Genomic DNA, 21,696 nt, shown 5'->3' with positions numbered 1-21,696 from the left:
AGAAACTTATGTAGGGGATTAAATTAGTGAAGACTGTGACCATCAATCTTCTGATCTCCATACACCCTCCCTAATGTAAATAAAATGGTCTAGTCGTACACAAACCTCATGGTAAAAATGTGTCCCAGTACTAAATAGGTTAAGGACACCAACACATACTGTACAATCCTCAAAACACCATTACTCAATTACTGTTCATCTTTACGCACAGCCCCACAGTCTTACCTGAGCCATCTACACACCTAACTAACACACCAACATACACACTTCACATTCCTCAACACAGCATTACTGAATCACTGCTCATCTTTACCCCAACACAGCTCCACAGAGTACCACATTCATAAACACTTCTCTTTCTCACGACAACTCTCTTCTAAGGGCCACAGAGACAATTAGCCGAGTTCTAAAGGTAATTCATTCTGTTGGCAATACAGAAACCTTATCAACAAGACACAAATTACAGAAAGACCATTAAAAAATCTGTGTAACTTCAACGAGACCTTTGAAAATAGTGGGGGGGGTGAGGCAGAGATGTGTTTCAAAATATGGGGGCAGTCTGTGTAACTTCAATGAGACCCTTGAAAATAGTTGGGGTGAGGCGCAGATGTTTCAAAATATGGGAGCAATCTTACTCGAGCCAGGTTCTCAATGGGAGCACACTTGAGGGCAGCCACTTTGAGCAGCAGGTCAGCACGGCGATGGATGGGTAGAGCGACTGATTCGTGGATTCTGACACTGAACAGCATGACAGGGGAGGTGATGAGGGACGGCAGGAAGGACGCCACGATGGTCAGGATTGCTGTAATGTCACCACAGTATTGGGGCAGCCGGACGTCACTTGTCTCAATCTGTCGGTTAGAAGAGTGAGGGGAAAGCTGTAGAAGTGTGTGGAAAGTAAAGGGAAATATTACAGAGTTGCGTGAAAAGTACAGGGGAATGTTGCAGAGTTGTGTGGAAAGTACAGGGAAATGTTGCAGTTGTGTGGAAAGTACAGGGAAATGTTGCAGTTGTGTGGAAAGTAGAGGGAAATGTTGCAGAGTTGTGTGGAAGTAGAGGGGAATAGAGAACCATGTCAAGAGCAGATGAAAATATAGAATCAAGTGATGAGTTTGTGCTTTATCTACAATGGCAGAGACAGAGACAGAGACAGAGATAGACACAGAGACAGATAAATAGACAGATAGTTTATTGACCACAGCAACATCACATTGGTACGATAATTTCTATTAATAAATATGGTCCATTATAATTGTCTAAATATATAGGGTAGTAACTTATCCATGTTAACCTCAACTCATTTAGTTTTCCAAATCAAGGAAGCCCCAGTCACTATGAGCCCCACACATCTGGACACTCACCTCCCAGTAGCTGTACAGAGAGTCATTCAAACCATTCTTAGCCATAACTTCCCCTGTCTTCACTACCCAACCTAACCCAACAGTTTCTGACCCTAAACAAACTATTCTGAGCCATAACTGCCTGTCTTGCAATGCTGTGCCCTTTGCTACCCAATCTTACCCAATACTGCCTGACCCTAACCTACCCTACCCAGCCCTGCAGAGTACCTGGGAGTAGCGGGTGACCATGAGGCTGAGAGTGTCGGTGAAGATGCTCGCCAGAATGCTTTCACTGATGCGTGGGGAGGTGAAGCGCCACAGATCATTACGCAAACCTGCCAAAGAGAGAGGAGGGTGTTAATCTGTGCTGTTTGATGTTGTTGTTTGGTGTTGTTCCTTCTGTTTGTTTACTCACTGTTATTGCATTATCACTGTCATCTTTACTCTTCCAACTTTGTCTATTAACCTCTTCAATAATAGGACGTGCTTTCATATTCATTCTGGTTACTATTTGGCAATTCTAGACTGCTTCAGAAGTATATGTTGAGACTAGAATAGTAAAGACAATGGCCATTAATCTTCTGACCTCCATAGATCCTTACTGATGCAAATAAAATTGTGTAATCACAATAAAAAATCAAAGGTAAAAATGTGTCTCAGTATTGAAGGTTTAACATCTACCTTTCCTACCTGCTGGAAGTTTCCCTGTTACCCAAAAGGGTGACCACTCTAATCTCTCAAACTAAAGTTCTATGGCTTTAAAATCCTGCTTATCGAAAGTTTTTTAATCTATTCTCAACAGGAAGCTGCTTAAACATGTCACTTCATAATCTTCTATCTAATCACCAGTATGGCTTGCATCTAGGCCACTTTACTGGTGATCTTTTGGCTTTCCTTACTGAGTCTTTGGTGATCCTCTTTTAAAGGTTTTGGTGAGACTCTTGTTGTTGCTTTAGACATCAAACCTTTTAATAGTCTGGCACAAAGCTTCCATCTCTAAACTATCCTCCTACAGCTTCTATTCTTCTCTCTACACCTTTAACTCCAGCCCCCACCCCCCCACCTCTCTCTCTCTCTCACATCTCCTCATATCACCCCTACCTCAGCTCACTACCACACTACATCACACCACACCACAGCACCACCACATCACATCTCACCTTGCATGAAGAAGGCCCACATCTGAATGGTGAGGGAGCAGCGGGCGCCCTCCTGGTACAGCTTGGCACTTAACCAGTCGTGGCTTGGTGCGTCGTGCAGGACCAGGGACAACATGTCACAGTTGTAGCTCAGAATGTTCTGCATCATGAACTCCACCACTTCCCCACACCGCCCCAGAGCTGCTGTCAGGTTCCTGGGTAGATGGATAGAGTGTGAGTGAAGGTGTGAGAGTTGGTTTTTGTCCCTGCCTTCTTCCTCCTCTTCTTGTGTGTTATGAGCCAAGCCTGTGTGGTATTGTCTGCTTATTTGCTTTCATTCTTAACTCCGTCAGTACTGAGATGCTATTTTTTTTACCATGAGTTTTGGGTATGATTAGACGATTTTATTTACACTAGGCAGGGTCTATGGAGATCAGAAGATTATGGGCCAAAGTCTTCCCTATTCTAATGCCCACATAAGTTTCTGTAGCTGTATAAAATCATCAAATAGTAAGCAGAATGAAAATGGATATGTTATAGTACTGAATGAGTTAAGTGCATCATTTTCTTGTGATCACTTTCCAAAGGTTGCAGAGATGACTGGATTTCTTTGGGGTGGACAAGAGTGTGGATCAGTTCTGTTTGCTTTCCAGTCATCTATGTTTAAGTCAAGCTTGTACTCTCCTCTCATTGTTTTTCAAAGGCTACAGAGATGATCACATTTCTGAAGGGTGGATCAGTGTGTGAGTGAAGGAGGTACTAAGTGTTCTCCTCCTTGCCTTGTTGTTGCTCTTATTCTTGTTGTGTGTGTGCCTATCTGCTTTTCTTCTGCTTCCACTCTTAGTCTTCAGTACTTTATTACCTACTGACAGCTTCTCTAAGACTCAGCTTCTTGTGTGTGACCCTGTCTGGTTGTTTGCTTGTATTATTATTCATTGAAGGCTTAACAATTTGATCCTAAGTCTTCTCTGGCCTTTGAAATACTCTGAATATGAGAACAAGACACTCAAGAATGTGAATGCAAGTCTCCTCTAGTCTTTGAAAACACTCCACATTATGAACACCAGCTTAAGTCTTCTCTCCCTTCCACTGACACTGGAAAGGGAAGGAGGCTGAGGCAGAGCACACAGAGGAAGTTGTAAGGGAGGAATGTTAAGCAGCACTGAGGGAATGAGGGAGGGAGGCAAACATCACACACTCCAAGCAAGAATATTAGCTGCTGCAACCTGCTTCACGTGCTGGCTTGAGAAGGACAAACAGCAGCGACCTGTTGGCACGTATGAGGCAGATGTGGTAAGCCACGCTATCTAGTCTAAGGTAAGAGCTGTAAGGTAACAAATGCCAAGGCTCCTCCCCACCCACCCACCGCTCCCTCCAGCCATGTCCAGCAGGAATATATATATATGAAAAAAGAACCATGCAGTAGAGAAAAATTGCATGGGGGTTTTCAGAAGAATGAGATAAAAACACTATTGCTACTGCGACTATCTACTGTCTGGGCTATGGAAGCGATGTCACATAAGCAACAACCTAAAAAGATAAGCATTTCAAGTTAACACTTAAAAAAAATCAAGAAATTCTGCAGTGATGACAGAATATTTGAACTGTGAACCGATCATTGCTGACAAGGTGAGGTAATTATCTACGACAGATCTTCACTTAGGGATAAACCTGCAAAATCAAAGAACTGCATTAATCTAAACCTGACCTAACCAAGCCTGACCCTCAGATGGATACACTGATATCACAGCAACATTAACCCCTTCAATACTGGGACAATTTTTTGCCTTGAGATTACAGTACAATTGGACCATTTTATTGACATAAGGAGGGTCTATGGAGGTCAGAAGATTAATAGCCACGGTCTTCACTTTCTTAATCCCCCATATGAGTTTCTGAAGCTGTATAAAATTACCAAACAGTAACCAGAATGAATGGGGGAATGTGTCATGGTACTCAATAGGCTAATCCCACCACTGCAAGCTCCAGTACTTGAAACTATTACAAAATATAATGAGGTAAACTTTCACAACTGATTATCATGGAGAGGGATAAACAAAAGAGGAGTAAACATAAACAACACACCCCCACAATCATGTAGCGATGGACCCAGCAAGAGGCAAACAAACTCCCATGGTAAGATGGATAAACAAGAAATCAACAAAAGCGTCATTACAAGGATAAACAAAATCCAAACAATTAGAATAGTAAACACAATCCTGCCATTCCCGGTGATAGACATAAACAAGCCTCACCATGATTAAAATAAACAAAGTCCCAGAGAGATAAACAAAAAACCAATATCAATAAAAAAATACAAACAAAACTCCACAACCACTGTAATAGTAAACACCACAATTAAACAGCAAACAGTGTGAGATCGGGCAGACATCCACACGTAGGTTTGAATCCCACCACATACTGCTTTGAAGCTATACCATTTGTCAAGTGGTCTAAAGTTACCTACATACCACCATGAAACCCAGGTTCTAGATGGTTACACCAAAGATGCACTTGGGTGGTGATATGGGCCCTGATATAGGTACCACTATAAATAGAATTGCCTGCGCCATTAATGGGCGGAAGCTTAACAGCGCTTCCCACATATACTCTTTAAGTAAGTCTACAGGCGCTATAGGCCATAACATAAAAAAAAAAAAAAAAAAAAAACACACACACACAAAGGTAAATTGAATGCAATCATAAGACAAACAAAACACCATTACAAAACTAAATAAAAAAAAACAAGAAAAAAAAAAGTTAACAACCCAAAGTAACCCCCCCCCAGTAAACAACAATCTCTAGTACAGAAAAAAGGCCTAGTAAACACACTCTGCCCTACACACACATCCCAACCAACACATCTCATTGCCTTCCACCCACCAAATGCCACAACACACCCCAAAATGACCCCAGAGAGCAAGTGCCTACTGAGTCTCCACACTTGTTACGTAGACATCAACATTCGTCTAGCAAGCTTATATAGTTCCAGTTGGAGGCCGACCAGAGCGACGGCTTACTCACTCTGATCCTGTGGGGGCTGTTGGCGTGTTGCTTTTTGACCTACGGAGAGATGCAACATTACTACACAGCCACAGCCACACAACACCACTACTGCTGCTGCTGCCCATACTCACTCTAAGGGAAATGTTTAGCTAGGTCATATTGGTTAGCTGTGATTTAAACATGGCCTGCTGTCCTTGGAAATTCTCGATAAAGTTGGAACACAAGAGATTAAAGGAAGCTGAAAGAAGCCATTGGGCCTACACATGGCAGTTCCTGTGTGAAATGTCCAGATACCGGTGAAGTATACAAGTCACAAGTTGGTAATGTTCCTTAGAAACTGTTTAATAAGAGTTTCAAGGCAGGGGTTACTCAGATTTTGAAACAAGGACAGTGAATAAAGTTTTGAGGTGAGTAATGGTCCTTCAGTATTGCTGGTGACGTGAGGTTTAGGTTACTTAGAAGAAGCAGGAACGGTTACATGATACGGTATGGTGGAAGAGAGTGGCAGCAGGAAGACGGATATAAATGATGGGTTACTGTCCTCAGAAATTGTTTAATAGAATTTGTAAGTGAGAGTTAGTCAGATCTTGAAGCAAAGGGAGTTAACAGTTAGAGTAGACAGTGTAGTTTAATAGAATGATGGCAGCAACAGTGAAATAAGTTATGTTGCTTGAAAAAAATAATTTGTTAATAAAGTTTCTAATTTCATTTTTTTAGATTTTGTGATGATTTTTTTAATCTGGAGACAGACTGCCTTCCTTAAGAAACTGTCTACTGATAAACTGGTGCTATTTTTCTTTCACATAAAGAGATACTTCAAAGTCGTACTGTACATTAATCTGAAAACTGGTTCTATCCATTTCTCACAAAACCAGTCACTTCAAAATCTATAAATGTGAAAACGAATTATTTAAGTCTGTCAATTTAAACACTGGCTACCTCAAGGTAAATAAATTTGGGAACATCACTTCAAAGTCTGTAAATCACAACTGACCACCACTAAGCCACACAAGGATATGCAACACCCACCATATACAACACCCAACACTACACCACACTACAAACCATGCACAACACAACACAACACCACACAAGTGCCGGGAGAGCTACAAGTACAAGGCCTTGTGCTTACTTGGTGACAGGCTGCTTGAGAACCTCCTTGTAAGCATTGAGGCGGCTGCGGACGAGGGCGGCAGAGGCCAGACACATGAAGAGCAGCTGGTTATTGCCATTGATGTAGGCACTCTCGCTCATCCTCTTTACGTGGTCCAGCATGTAGTTGGCTGACTGCTCCACGGCCACCATCAGTGAGGCCTTGGGCGGCAGGTTCCTCGTCTTCCCGCCCACCACCACAGCTGAGGTCTTTCTCTCGGGCTTTGATGCAGATGAAGCGCGACTCCCACTTGTGCTTCCTGTCGCATCGACCAGGAGGTGGCGGCGGACAGGGTACATCCACACTGCTCCGTCAGCCCCCACCATCACCTCGCTAGGCAGGACGCCTCTCTCCCGGTCCACTGTGGGGTCAACGGTGTGCTTCAGACATTCCTCCCACTCACACACTCCAGCGCTGATGCTTGCTAGAGCTGCCACTGGGGTGTCCCGCAGGCCCCCTATGGCGTACGGACACACCGACTTTGCTTTCACCTTCTTGGTTTTCTTGAACTCGGCCCATTCAGAGTGCAGGCCGTCCTTCACTGCGCCGATCAGCTTGGAAGTGTCACCGCCAGACATTGTGGTGGTGGTGGTGGTGGTGGAGGTGTCTTGTGTGGATCAAATAAGTTCAGTCTTGTTGGTTTGTTCTTTATCAATTCAAGGTTTCCCTGTTTTGTTGTTTTTGTTCTTTACCTGTTCATAGTTGTCTTGTTCTGTTCTGCTTTTCTTTATCTGTCCATGGTCTTGCTGTTTTGCTGTTGTTTGGTCTTCATTTGTTCATAGTCTTCTTGTATTGATACTCGTATTTGCTCACTATATTTGTGCATATTTCTTGTGTCATTATGTTCTATATCTATGTGCAGTACATTATACATCAGTCTTAGTCAAGTTATCAGTCACTCTTAATCAGCCAGTCGTAGATTAAAGTCCACAGGTAGACTCAGAACTCCCAAAGGCACTGATCAGGAAGTCCATCAACTTTTAAGGAGCTGCAGTGATACCTAAACCTTTCAAAACACCAACATTATTCACATCTCAGTTCCTTAAGTCCTCAGGCAGATTCACCACTCTCACATCCACAGCTCAAGAGGTCCACAAATGTTTTAGAACCTGCACAAACACACAAACCTCTCCAAACACCAGTTATATACAGTTCCTCAGTTCATCAATGTTATATACAAGTTTCAGTTCCTCAAGGCCTCAAGCAGATTCAGAACTCCCAAAGGCACAGGCCAGGAAGTCTACATTGCTGGAGAACACCTTGGAGAGCTCAACAGTGAGGAGGCCATGCAAAGTCTCCCCTGAGTGGCGATACACCCACACTCCACCCTGAAAGTCAAACCTCTTGGGGCCACTGGTGGGGGAGGACAGCCAGATCTGCTTGTTTGGGGTTTGCTTGTTGATGACGTAGGTGCCATTAGTCCCCAGGTGAACAGTCAGCACTCCACTCTGCCAATGAAAGGTGCTGGGTTTTTTTTCTTTCTTTTCTTTTATGTGAGCGGAAAACTTGACAAGGGCAAGAAAAATTATTAAACAAAAAAGAACCACTTGTAGTCCAGTTGTGATGTGGTATAGTGGCAAGTAAGGTGAACAGTGTAGGATGGTCTTTCTAATGACTGGTAACGAAAGCATCTAAAGACAAAATGGAAAAAAAAAGCAAAATTATAACATATTGGCAATGGTGGTGGATCATTTCACTGGCAATAATGGTGTTTAAAAAAAATTAATTGTCTTCTAACCTTCCATGATGCATATCCTTATCATGTCCTTCCCCACACAGTCTTACATTAAATTAAGCTTTTCTCATGTTCATCCTTGTCATGTCACCTTCTAACTCTCTCACAGTCTGTTCTTCCCAACGGATTTCTAAACTTACCCTTTTCATGTCTTTCTCTACACAACATGCAACCCTCAATGCAAGATTTTCCTCTCTCTCTACTCCTCTTGAAATATTAATACCACCTCAATCTACACTGCTACCTCCTCTTCTCACACCCTTAACCCCTTCAATACCATGACATCTTTTCATATTAATTCTGCTTACTGTTTGGTAATTCTAAACAGCTTCAGAAACTTATGTTCAAATCAAAATAGAAGACTGTGCATTAATCTTCCCATCTTCATAGACCCTTCCTAATGTGAATGAAACTGTCTAATCACACCAAAAAACTCATGGTAAAAATGCATCCCAGTTCTGAAGGGGTTAATTTAGTAAAGGTGAGTAGGTTAGGATTTTGCAGCCTCAATACTCACACTGTACAGCACATCACAGTCCTGGGGTGCAGTGTCCAGGGCAACCAGCTCCTCTAGGTACTCTGACAGGGACTCCAAGGTCTCGTCACTGATCTGTTCGTACCGTATGTCATCAAGCCTGAAACGAGGAGCTGTGTTTATAAATGTTCCAGTATTGTTTATTGGCTACTTGTGACAGGCTCTCATGGGTGTTACTTAGTGGGTGTTACTGGGGTTTCTCTAAGTGGTTTTGTGATTCTAGTGATAATTTGTGAAGTTATAGCTATTTGGGTATTTTGAAGGGTCTTTTCATGATGATGATGATGGTTAAATAGACTCTAGTGGAGATTAGCAAGGTTTTTAAGGGTATTTTTTCTGAGCTTCTGTGGTCCCAGTGACAATTTAAAAGAGTCTAGTGGAAGTTAGTATGATTTTCAATGAAGTTGTTGTAGGTTTCAAAGCCTAGTTTCACTGGATCTAGTGGAGGTTTTTTGGTTTTTGAGTGTTTTTTGAAATTTTAGTGATGGCCTGACAGTCTGTAATGGATGTCATTAAAAAGTTATAGATGTTTTAGTTATTCTAAAGACAATTCAACAGTCACCAGTGCATTGTTATTTGTCCTATCATGATTACCTATAACTCTTAAAGTCTCATCTCACTGCCATTTTTATACACTTCCCAACACTGACAAAGCAGCCACACAGTAATGTTAAGAATCACACTACATATCTGGCACCAATCCATCACAAGGCACTCACTCGACAGAGTACTGGCGTGAGGTCCCAGCCTTCAGCACAGAGGGGGCTGCCAGGAACACTGTAGAGGGTACAAGATGCAGCGGCTTTCTCCGGGGAAGGGATGCCACATGTAAGCTGAACTGAGAGGCCCAAATGCTACACACAGCTGGTCTCTGTGGCCACAACCTCCCCATGAAGCTAGCCCTCACCAAGGCCATACTGCAAAGAAATAAATGTAAACTTAAGGAAGGTGGTGGCCTGATGGATAGGGTGGTGAGCGTGGGATCGGGCAGACATCCACACGTAGGTTCAAATCCCACGCTCCCCATGAAGCTAGCCCTCACCAAGGCCATACTGCAAAGAAATAAATGTAAACTTAAGGAAGGTGGTGGCCTGATGGATAGGGTGGTGAGCGTGGGATCGGGCAGACATCCACACGTAGGTTCAAATCCCACCACATACGTACCACCTAGATACTTTGCTATTTGTCGAGTGGTTTAAAGTTACCTACATGTCACCATGATACCCAGGTTCTAGGTGGTTACACCAAAGATGATGCGCTTGAGTGGTGATAAGGGCCCTAATAAAAAAAAAATTGCCTGCACCAATAACAGGTGGAAGCTGAACAGCACTTCCAATACTCTTCAAGTTACCTACAGGTGCTATAGGCCAGGACATAAAAAAAAGTAAATAAATAAATAAAAATATTTAAGAGCATGTGTACGTATTACAAAATACCTAAGAATCTCAATACAAGGCTGGTAATCACACACATCCTAGTTCAGACAAAGTCCTCTCCCCCCGCCACACACACTACTGCAGAGTGTAGTGGTTAGCACATTCAGCTCAAAACTGAAAAGGCCAGGGTTGAGTCTCGGGCATGTTGAGGCAAATGGATGAGCCTCTTAACTCCTTCAGTACTGGGACAAATTTTTACTATGATATTTCCATACAATTAGACCATTTCATTGACATTGAGAAGGGTCTATGGAGGCCAGAAAATTAATGGCCAAAGTCTTCCACTATTCTAATCCACCACATGAGTTTATAAAGCTGTATAAAATCACCAAACAGTATACAGAATGAATACGGAAACACACTATGGTACTGAAGGGGTTAATGTGTAGCCTTGCTGTCCAGGTAAGTTTTTTTTTTTTTTTTGGTCCTACCAAAAGATTAGTCTTTGAGCTCTGAGCTTGCTCTGTAATGGGGAAGGCTGGCTGGGTGACCAGTAGGCAATTGCGAATGCAATGCACAAACACAGACACACAATTATTCACACTATTATTTCTGTCAGCCCCTGGTGGAATGGGTTAGGTTTATGGCCCACTTTTACTACTGTCTGTATATCAATGTACATGCAAGATCAGGCACTACACTCTCACACATGCATCCAATCATTATATAACGCTACCATAACTGCAACGAAAAAAAAAAAAAGTAAAAACAACATAAAACACAGAAGATGAATTAAACCATATACACTTAAACGTTGTGGATTCCTGTCCATACAGCAGACAGTCCACAACAAGGAATATAGAATCCTTGGTCCACTGTGATATCAAGATGCCAGCCAGGTAATCACCGAGCGGAGGCCAACCGTGTGACAGTGACTAGACACTAGAGCTGTGGTGACGGTAACAGTGGTGATGATGACAATGACAGTGGCAGCACACAGTACACACAGGCACACTCACCTCCCTCGGGCGGTGCACTGCATGATAATGTTGTGATGCGTCTCCTTGACAACCAGCAGGCACCAACTCGCCTGGCAAGGGTCGCCACTCGCCTCGCTGCCGTGGGCCCGTGCCCTCTGCGATCAGCTGACCCGCGGCTCGCCTGCCAGGAGTATGATGATGTCGTGGTGGTGTGGTAGTGGTGCCTCTATAACACCACTCCTACCACTTCCTTTATAAAAGCAATGTCTTGACTAGTCTTCACAATTCATATAATTGCTGCTTATGTTTGATATTCTCAATGCAGAGATGTTTGTTTCCTAGAGGTGCATCGGCCGTGCGGCATCTCATCGCCTCGCGTCTGCTCTCACCCTCACCACTACTATTTTCAAAGGCCATATGGATGAAAAGCCAGTTCTCAAGGGGAATTTTTGCTAATAATGAAAAAAATCAAGTTAACCTGTCAGTAGAATCGTAAAAAAAAAAAAAAAATGTCCTTATAAACTGGCGTAGTTTCAATTACCCGGTGTAGCAGGAAAATTTTCCCCCCTGACTGTAGTTCCCCCCGGGAACAGTAGCCTAGGCTACTGTTCCCCCGGGAAAGATGGTCTGGGCTGCTTTTCCCGGGGGGGAATTACAGACACAGGATATATTTCCCCCCTCTTGGCCATTTCTTCCCCCCTCACAGAAAAAATCATACCACCATTCTCAAGTCACCTTTTGCAAGTAGTGTAGGCTATTGTATTGTAACTGAGTCAAGTTCGCCGTACATAAGACAGAGTAATGTAACTAATACGTGGCATGGCGGTTGTGTATGTGTATTGGGGCGGGGGGAATATTGGCCATGAAGGGGGAATACTATCCTAGATCAAAGTTCCCCCTGGGGGAGATTTATCCTGGGCCAGATTTCCCCCTGGGAGAATCTCAGACAGGGGGAAATAGACTGGTACACCGGGACTTCCCGTGGGTGTACAGTACGGTTACGGTAACAGAATTCCCAAACATTGTCAGCAACTTTGACATGCTCACACCAAAATTCAGCAGAAGTTGGGAGATTCTTTGATATGGAAAGCAATGACATTGTTTTCTGTGTTTGTCGATAACTCCGTCCTCAGCCAGCTGATTTACTGGTCTGCTTCCTCTGGGCCCGTGTTTCCTGTCCTTGTTTGATGTTTCCTCGTTCTCATCTTATTCTTTCTCCTCTCTCATTCCCCACTTTCATCTTCCCTTTTGCTGATCCTTTTCCCTCATTCGTCCTTCCTCTTTCTTCTGCCTTTAATTTTTCCCCATTCTTTGTTTTTGTTATTCTTATCCTCATTCTTCCTGCACTCCTCTCTTTGAGTTAACCAGTACATTATTCCCAAGCCTGTCATGTGGCATGTTCTCTGCACTAGGAAAGTCACAATCCTCCGTGACAGGAACATATTATAGTACAGTACTGCTAACTGCGCCTTTATTTCATCCTACCTACCTATGACTTGACTTTTTTTTTTTTTTTTCAGGTTAAGAGTTCAGACAGTAGTCCCAACCCTCATACCTTTCAGAACCACACTGAAGTGATTAGACACATTCCAAACTGTCATATCTTTAAATGGAACAAAAAAACACTTTCTGAAACCTTATGGTCAAGTTTCCAGAAAAACCAAACAAAACATTTTAAACCATTACCCAGCTATACTACACTTTCTGAGAGAAGTGAATATATTCTCTTCGCAAGGGAACCAAACAATATATATAAGAAATTTTCAAATCTTTCAGGTGAGTTAAGTGAAATAAATCATGATCACATGGGATTTTATTACAAATAAATTAATCGGAAAAAATACCAATTGTAAAGATAAGGTTATCATCGTCATCATTAAGCTTCATAATTAAACTGAGAGAGAGAGAGAGAGAGAGAGAGAGAGAGAGAGAGAGAGAGAGAGAGAGAGAGAGAGAGAGAGAGAGAGAGAGAGAGAGAGAGAGAGAGAGAGAGAGAGAGAATTTACTTAGTTGTAGTTTTACAGGGCCTGGGCTTTACGCTCGTGTGGTCCCGTCTCCATATCTACACTTATCCAGTTTTTCTTTAAAGTTATGCACATTCGTTGCTGACACCACTTCTTCACTCAAACTGTTCCACTTCTCAACACATCTCTGTGGGAAACTATATTCTTTAACATCTCTCAGACATCTTCCCTTTCTCAGCTTTTGTGTGTGTGTGTGTGTGTGTGTGTTTCACTGTTTGATCTGCTGCAGTCTCTGACGAGACAGCCAGACGTTACCCTACGGAACGAGCTCAGATCAAACCCCGGTCCTCTGGCGTGTGAAGCCAGCGCTCTAACCACTGAGCTGTGTGTGTGTGTGTGTGTGTGTGTGTGTGTGTGAACAAGTAGTATCTATGGCTGTATTAAAAAAAAAAAAAAATGCCTTGCTCTCTCATCACAAATATTTTCAAAGGCCACAGATAATAGTTACAATCTGAAAACATTTCCCCATTTTAACAATGTAAAAACCTTATGAATCTGTCACTAAAGCTATAAAAATAGCAACAAAAATATGTGAAGGTTCAAATAATGTAATGTCTAGAAAGTATTGGAAGTGCAACATAGAAATATTTCACAATTGAGTTCTATATATCAGGCTGGTAATCCCATACAGGATAGCAGAGAAAGCACTACAACACACACACACACACACACACAGTCTCAGTCTTACCGGAAGATCGGTCTATGAGCTCTGAGCTCGCTCTGTAATGGGGAAGACTGGCTGGGTGGCCAGCAGACGACTGAGGTGAATTATACACACACACACACACACACACACACACACACACACACACACACACACACACACACCTCACACTCTAGTAAATAAGGGCACATAGTTTAGTAAGGTACTGCAGGTCGGTTCTGTCAGGCAACACACTAAAACTCAAACCATAACAAGTGACCACTGGTTTCCATGGCTGTCCTTGTCAAGTGTATCCTGTGTGCTGTGTTTTTTTTTTCAGGTGGCAACATCAACACCTGAACCATCTCATGACTCTTGTCCAAGGAAGCAGCAGCAGCAGGGTGTCACAGTCTAGTGGAAGCCAGGCCTCAGTAGCTGGTGTTGAAGAGCAGCCTCAGCTCCTCTTCAATGTCCAGCAGACTCTCCAGGTTCTTCTCAAATTCTGCACACTTCTGTTTCTCAGAGGCAATGTCATCCAGCAGCTTGGAGTGCACAGTCTTTGCCCTGGTCACCTTCTTCTCCTGCCTCTCTTCCTCCTCCCGCTGTGCCTTCCGCTTCCTGGAGGCACCACTGGAGCTCCTCTGGATGGCCTCCTGCCACTCTAGGTCTGAGGTACGGCAAGCAGCCCCCCATGAGATGGGCTGGGGGAAGAGATGGAGAGCCTGGGGTTGGTAGTACACTGTGGTGGCAGGCAGCCCTGACAGCCTATATGAGGCACAGGCATAGATGATTTGTGGCCATGGTGCTAGCAGAGGATGGATCTCCAGCATGGGGAACGTCTCCTCTTCCTCCCCTGCCTCACACAGCAGGCGCTGTAGGCTGGGCCGTGTGTCGGCCAGGATGGCATCCATATGGGAGACCAGCACGGGAGCCTCGCCGTCCTGCTTGGCCACGGTGGCGGCATAACGATGCAGCAGTGCAGTGAGGCCATCCCAGGTAGTGGTGATCCCCTCTAGCTGCAGCTGCGGCAGCCTCATACTGGCCAGGAGCTCTGCTGCCCGCCTGGCGTCTGTGCCGTTCCAAGAGGGCGGCGGGACCTGTGTCAGGTGGGCCAACTCTGGGGGTGGCCAGGACAGCGTGGCGAGAGTGTTGTCAGCCACAGCATGCACCAGAGTGTCCAGCACACTGTTGTACAGGTCAATGAGGGCAGTCGGGGGGAGGGGCGTCTTGCCATCTGTGGCCCTCTCTTCATGGCGTCTGAGTGCTGACTCCAGAAAGTGCCGCAGCACAGCGTCATTGGCCAGGTCATTGAGGTAGGACGCTGCCACACACACCCGCTCACTCTGCTGCCGCCACGACTCCAGCAGCAGTGACTGTAGCCTGTCTGAGGTCTCTGGCTTGACCAAGTCCTCCTCCACCAGTGACCAGCTCTCCCTGGGTGCCTCCTGTCCACCCTCAAAGCACATCTCATGGAAACACACTCCTGGCTTGCCCCGCATCATCTCCTGCACCCTGCCCCGACACACACTCTGCCCTGCCTGGCTGGACGACACAAAGAGGAGCAGCGCTGTGCCCCTGAGGTCAGCATTGGCCAAGGCAGATGCCGGCACCTCCCTCAGGACCCAGGCATACTCTAAGCCACTGCGCTGCGACACAAAGCTGAAGGTGGTGTCTAGCGGCTGCAGGATGTCCTGGTTGGTGCTCTGTCCTGACTCTTGGCTTGTCCCTCGGTCCCCGTCCTGGCCCCCAAGCTTGGAGCGCAGCCACAGCACCACCTCGGGCCGCACCGCCTCCTCCCAGCACACCAGCACCTTGAAATAGCGCGTCAACAAGTTGTGGTGGGCAGGGGGTGGGCCAGACACCAGGGCTGCCAGGTGGTGCTGCAGGGGCAGAGGGTGCCATGCACACTCCTTCATCAGCCGGTTCCTCACAGTGAGCTTCTTGAGAGCATCCCGGGTGGCCTCCTGCAGCCGAGCCAGCTGTGGGGCAGACATGTTGTGGTCAGGGTCCCTTGCGTAGCCCCAGCCCAGAGCCTGGTTCTGCTGGCACAGGGTCAGGCTGGAGCAGGCCGCTGGGAATGTCATCTGTGACTCCTTGCGCCTCTGGGCCTTCTGAGTTTGCATGCGCCACACCTGGAAGTGTTGTGCCATCCTCCTCAGGGCGACCCTCCTGGTGAAGGCCTCCACACGCTGCCGTTGCTGTGCCACCAGCTCCTCCACAGCCTCCCGGCACAGTGCAGCAGTCTCCTCCTCCACCACCTCCTGACAACACACAAGGGGCAGCTCTCTTGTCAGCTCCAGCAGGGCCACCTCCTCAGCCACCTCCTGCAGTGCTTCCCCACACATTTCCCTCACACAGCTCTCCACAAACTGACCGCTGTACTCGGCAAACAGCAGGTTGGCGGCCACCCTCCTTGCCTCCTGGAGTGCTTTCCTCTGTCTCTCCTCCTCCTCCTGCTGCCTCCTCCGTCTCTCTCTCTCCTCGCACTCTACCTCATGGTAGCCCTCCCGGCCGACTCGGTCTGCTTCCTGCCGCACACTTTCTGCCAGCAGATCTGCTGCCACGCCCTGGGCTGCCACATCATGCCGCGCTGTTTCCACCACCTGCTGGCTCATCTCCCTTAACATGGCTGGCAGCACTGCACCCTCCACTGCACTGTAGATGTCCTTCATGTGGGACACCAGCTCATAGTTCTGCAGTGCCTCAGACTGCTGCACCACTGGAGCCAGGCCCAGGCCCAGCGGTGCTGGCACTTCCACCCCAACCCTCACCTCAGACTGGTCTGAGGCATCCCGTGCCTCCGGCTTGAGGCAACCCTGCTGGTCAAAGCTGTCGTGAGGGACATGAGTGTGCAGGGGGTTGGGGGGCACGGGACAGCCCTGGATCACCTCCTCCACAGACACGAAGCGGTTCACCTCCACCAGCGCCACTGGCCTCACTGAGGGAGGCACCTCCTCTGGCCTGCGGATGAAACAGTGCCGGTCCAGCGAGACGGCGCCGTCATTGGCGGTGATGCCATGGCACCGCAGAAACTCCACGGCCTCCTGCTCGCTCTCAAAGCCCAGGATGTGAGTGACCTTGGCCAGGGGAATGGTCTGGGGGCCCTTGCGAGGCATGTAGGAGCGCACCATGGTCTCCAGGGCCCGGGAGCGCACCTGGCGGAAGTAGCGGAGCAGCAGGCAACCCTGCAGGAAAGTGGCCGACTCTCTCACCAGGCGGAAGAACTTGACATAGTTGTTAAAGGTGACAGCCAGAATCACCTTCAGGGCAAACTGCACCGCGGGTGACTTCTGCACCTCGTCCCTGAACTGTGCGTACTTATTGACGATTGCCTCGCCGTCGTTGAGGCTGAGTAGCATCTCGTAAGCACGGAACTCCGCCTCGGAGGGGAAGTGGCAGCCCTGCTCGGCCAGGTCATGGTACAGCTCCTTGAGGGTCTGCAGGCTCTTGGTGAGGTGCTCCGTGTTCATCTTGTCATCATACAGGTCGGCCGGCTCCTCGCACAGCCGCTCTGCAGCGTAGATGTGGAAACGAGTACAGCGCTCCATGATGGCTACCGCGTCACCGTTTACCAGCTGCTGCTGCATCAGGTCATTGCGCACGGCCCGTGTTCTGTTCCACAGGTAGTTGTACCACACGTCCGCCTCCATGTCGGCCTCATCCACACGGCCCATCACGTTGCACACCAGGAAGTCCATGGTGCGCAGCAGCACTGGGCCAGGCCGCAGCTCGTGTGGCAGTGGCAGCTCCTTGTCGGCACTACTGCGGGAGAACTTCTTTGTGGCAAGGCGGTGGTCCAGCACGCCGGCGGTGGTCTCAAAGGTGGTGCTGAGGTCGCACTGCACATCCCGCATGTAGCGCTCCAGCTCAGGGCACATGTCGGGGCAGGTGGCAGCCAGGTAGGTGGCCTGCTGCAGGTCAGAGGTGCGGTGACGTTCACGCCGCAACAGCTTGTCCCGAGCCTTCAGGATGGTATAGCGGTCATTGTTGTTCTGTGCGGTACACTCCAGCACGGCAGCCAGGTTGCCCTCGTCGGCTGTCACTGTGCTGGCCTCCTTGGCCTCACGCCCTGGTGACTTACTGCGCACCTTTGTCTTTGGTGCCGACAGTCGCTTGGCAGCTGGTGACAGTGATGGTGGTGATGGCGGCGGTGGCTGGGCTGCTTTGGTGGTGGCTCTGGCAATGCGCGCCTTGAGTGGCTTTTTAGTGAGCAGCGGCAGTGGCGTTGGGTCCGTGCTGGGCCGCTGCAGGGGTGTGTAGGGATCCAGGTCAGTGGACTGGTGCACCTGCTGCAGGGTGCGGATGGCCTTCTTCTTGGCCTGCACGGCGTTGGAGCTGCCAGCGTCATCACTCCTGCGCCGCGCCGGCGTGCCATAGTATATCTCCACCTCGGGTAGCATGGGGTGCAGCTTGCAGCCACGCCGCTTGGCCCTTGAGGCAGCGTGGTGTGTGGCATAGATGACGGTGGCCTGACGGGCGCGGGCATTGAGCACCAGTCGCTTGATGTCACCAAACTTTGAGAAGTGTGTCTTGAGGACATCCCGGTCCAGGCAGCTGTCAGGAATGTCCGCCACAATCACCTTGGTCACCTCCTTCTTGTTGTACTCTGGTGGGGAGCTCTGCCTCTCATCCTGGCCCTGGCCCTTGCTGGCCTTACTGGCCTTGGCCGGGGCAGGGGACACACCTGCAGCCTCAGCCTTGGCTGCCTCTCTGTGAGCCTTTGCCTTGCCCTCAGGGGAGCTGAATGGTGCCAGAGGATCCTTACCCAGCACTGAGGGCACCAGCACACCACTTGTGCTACCACCACCACCAAACACCTTGGAGGGAGACCTGCCAGCAGCAGAAGGGTCTGCCTCGCCCATCCTCGCCTCCTTGAACAGGTCAGTGTGTGGTGGTGGTGGTGGTGGAGCAGTGACCTGACCAAACAGAGACTCTTCCTGACCACCAACACCATCACCACCACCACTTCCTCCTCCTGCCCCGCTGAACATTGTACTGACCCCCTCACTCCCACTACCCCCAAAAATTTTAGGTAGTGGCAGGGTCACCCCAAAGCCTCCTCCTGCCACTCCTGCCCCCCCACCAAAAACGCTGGATGCTGCAGGGCCGACCAGCAGAGGGCCAGAGCCAGGGTTGTCAGCGGCAGCCTGCTCGCCATCCCTGGCCATGGCATCGCTGGGCCTCTTGGTGCCACCAAAGAGGGAAGGTGCTGGCACTGTGGCATTCACTTGAGCACTGCCAAAGATGCCACCAGCTGTAGAGGTTGTGGTGTCCCTGGCCAGGCTTGGGGGCATGGCCAGGCTGGTCAGGGGCCTCAGAGAGCTGCCAAAGGGTGTTGGGAAAGCCCCTGTCTGCCCCTGAGTGTTTGGGGTGAAGAGTGGTGTGAAGCGGGGCATGGTGGTGGTGGTGGTGTTGGTGGTGGTGGACTGAGGTGCGTTGCTGCCCTCGCCCATCCCTGTGGTGCGTGAGAAGAGGGAGCTTGGGATGGTGGTGATGCTGGTGCTGGCGGCGGAGAGAAGGAAGGGGTTGGGAGGTGGTTGCTGCCTGTCATTGTTCTTGTTTGCCATCTCTCTCTCTCTCTCTCTCTCTCTCTCTCTCTCTCTCTCTGTCCCTCCCTCCTGTATGTCTCACGTTGTTCCTGCAGGAAAAAAAGAGTGAAATAAACTAATGGAAGATTGTCAACATGTTCATTTTTAAACAAGAAAACAACAGAACAAGATGAAAAAAAAAAAAAAAAAAAAACTACAGGCAAGCTTTTCATGTTGAAAGTTCATTTTTTGTCTTTTTCATGTGAAAGACAATAAAAAAATTTATCTATCTATCCATTTATCATAGAAGTGCTCTGGCAAAATAAAAAAGGTAAATAAGATGACAAATTAATAAGTAATTGAAGACAAACAGACGTAAATCAATGTGTGAAGAGAGAGACAGTGATGAAGAGTAAAGTATGAAGAAAAGCCAAATTAATGAGATGAAGTAAGAAAATGAGTAAATATTGAAGTTAATATAGCAAAAATAAAATAAAACAAATAATACAAACAAAATAATAAGAGACACAATGATGAAATGAACAAGTATATAGTGAAAAGAAGTCAAATTAAAGAGATGAAGCCAGAAGTGAAGTAAATATTAAAGGAAAAAGAGAACAATGATGAAATTAATAAAGTGAAAAACAAAATAAATAAACAATGCAAACAAAATAATAACAATGATGAGGTTAACAGTGAAAAGAAAAAGAAAAGAAGAAATGACAATACTTATAATAAATAAATAAATATATGAATAAATATACAAACAAAAACATGCACTTTAATAAACCAACAATAAAAGAAACAAGATTAACAGACAAAAAAAAAGTAAATAAAAATAAGAATGACAGTAATACATGAAAAATAAAACAAAATAAACAAAGAAAATAGTATATGCAAATTAATAGGAGAGAGAGAGAGAGAGAGAGAGAGAGAGAGAGAGAGAGAGAGAGAGAGAGAGAGAGAGAGAGAGAGAGAGAGAGATTGATACATTTATTGTTGAATTAATAAATAATTACAACAAAGGAGGAGGATGGGCCTTGCCACCCACCCCCTGGGCAAAGACTTAAGGTTAAAGTATCACAAAAATAACTCTGGACAGTATACACAGCAAGAATACAAGTATTTCAATAAATAAATAAACATACTGCACACATGCCTAAGACATCCTACAGTCTGGGAGCAAACTGAGGATATTCCCTGAGTATATCCCTGAGGGTGGCAGAGTCTAGGAGATGGTCAATGAGGCTGTACAAATCATGCTGACCTTGTGGCCTAAATTTAGCAATGAGAGGACATTCCATGATATAGTGACGCAGAGTAGAGAGAGAGAGAGAGAGAGAGAGAGAGAGAGAGAGAGAGAGAGAGAGAGAGAGAGAGAGAGAGAGAGAGAGAGAGAGAGAGACCTGTTATGGGCCAGGCAGGAGATGTCACTGGTATGTCATGTGGGCTGCGGCACGGGTGGTGGCAACAGGGGTGGCAGTTACATCTCTCATTCCTTAGTCATGCCACTTGTTACCTGGGGAATGGAGAAGAAACATTAATATACCAATGTGTGTGTGTGTGTGTGTGTGAATGTGTGTGTCGGGGAAGGGGGGGTCATGTATCTATCTGTCTACCTCTCACTGTATGTCTATCTATCTTTAAAGCAGAAGAAAGAAGGGAAATCTACAATGCTGTTTTTAATATTCTATGAGGAAAGTGAAGTTATTATAGACAAGTGGTGGGATGAAGGACAATAAAATAGGGATTTATTAAAGGCATCCATGTCAGGAATCCAAATGGCGGGAAATAAATGAGTGTGGGGGAAAGGAAATGTCGTGAAGATAGTTTGAGGAATTAAGAAAGCCATTTTGATATTCTGAGAAGGAAAGTTGTTAGAGACAAATAATTAGGTGAAGGATAAGAAAATGGCCTAATATAAAAAAAAAATAAATAAATAAATGACAAAAAAAATGCCCAACGAAAATTTTTTGATGGAAAGAAAAATTGGCGCGTGACATGAACCACTCGTCTACCTCCACATTTATCCAATCTGAGCCACCACTCCACCACTCCACCAGCCACAGGAAACGAAGGAAAACTGGTCTAAACTCACGTAATGGCGGAAAATAAGGGGGTTCACCAGATACCATCAACCCTCGCCTCCAATCACAACAAACTCAGAAATGTTGTTCAATTTTTGTCTTTCGGCTTCTGTAACGGCGCCATTAACCTCTTTATTACTGGGATGCATT

At 46.6% G+C, this 21,696-nt stretch overlaps 3 protein-coding genes across 6 annotated transcripts in view; all 3 read right to left on the bottom strand.

Annotated features, from left to right (window-relative positions):
- Positions 1–7,285, bottom strand: part of LOC123512074 (uncharacterized protein KIAA0825 homolog) — a 19,750-nt gene extending 12,465 nt beyond the window's left edge. For 2 of the 3 annotated variants that reach the window (XM_045268260.1, XM_045268262.1), the window contains exons 1-5: positions 6,618–7,285; positions 5,504–5,542; positions 2,501–2,694; positions 1,569–1,675; positions 636–851 (exon numbers count right to left, since the gene is read on the bottom strand). In XM_045268260.1, coding sequence (XP_045124195.1) covers positions 636–851; positions 1,569–1,675; positions 2,501–2,694; positions 5,504–5,542; positions 6,618–7,216 — 1,155 coding nt within the window. In that variant the 5' untranslated portion in view covers positions 7,217–7,285. The remainder of the gene's footprint in view (positions 1–635; positions 852–1,568; positions 1,676–2,500; positions 2,695–5,503; positions 5,543–6,617) is intronic. The other variant, XM_045268261.1, reaches the window with a different exon arrangement.
- LOC123512071 (germinal-center associated nuclear protein-like) overlaps positions 1–21,696 on the bottom strand; it is a 23,583-nt gene extending 1,887 nt beyond the window's left edge. The window contains exons 1-3 of the mRNA XM_045268252.1: positions 21,558–21,696; positions 20,866–20,978; positions 14,063–19,569 (exon numbers count right to left, since the gene is read on the bottom strand). Of these exons, the coding sequence (XP_045124187.1) occupies positions 14,360–19,498 (5,139 nt within the window). The 5' untranslated portion in view covers positions 19,499–19,569; positions 20,866–20,978; positions 21,558–21,696 and the 3' untranslated portion in view covers positions 14,063–14,359. The remainder of the gene's footprint in view (positions 1–14,062; positions 19,570–20,865; positions 20,979–21,557) is intronic.
- On the bottom strand, positions 7,438–11,437 carry LOC123512077 (frataxin, mitochondrial-like). 2 transcript variants are annotated; one of them, XM_045268270.1, is made up of 4 exons: positions 11,304–11,437; positions 9,628–9,825; positions 8,891–9,008; positions 7,438–8,086 (listed from the first exon to the last, which is right to left on the bottom strand). In XM_045268270.1, exons 1-4 carry the CDS (start codon positions 11,324–11,326, stop codon positions 7,838–7,840), a joined length of 588 nt encoding a protein of 195 aa, XP_045124205.1. In that variant the 5' UTR covers positions 11,327–11,437; the 3' UTR covers positions 7,438–7,837. The 2 variants fall into 2 exon arrangements, with proteins under 2 accessions (XP_045124205.1, XP_045124206.1); XM_045268271.1 differs by lacking the exon at positions 11,304–11,437 and adding an exon at positions 11,090–11,256.

This window comes from Portunus trituberculatus, chromosome 32 (assembly GCF_017591435.1).
Source record: "Portunus trituberculatus isolate SZX2019 chromosome 32, ASM1759143v1, whole genome shotgun sequence".
NCBI lineage: Eukaryota > Metazoa > Arthropoda > Malacostraca > Decapoda > Portunidae > Portunus > Portunus trituberculatus.
This window is presented reverse-complemented; position numbering and strand designations above follow the sequence as displayed.

Coding starts and splice junctions, on each gene's coding strand:
- LOC123512077 (XM_045268270.1), bottom strand. CDS start 11,326: ATGCAGTGCACCGCCCGAGGGAG. Junction 9,826..11,303: donor CAGTGCACCGCCCGAGGGAG/GTGAGTGTGCCT, acceptor ATTTCTTTGCAG/TATGGCCTTGGTGAGGGCTA. Junction 9,009..9,627: donor TCACGCCAGTACTCTGTCGA/GTGAGTGCCTTG, acceptor TCCTCGTTTCAG/GCTTGATGACATACGGTACG.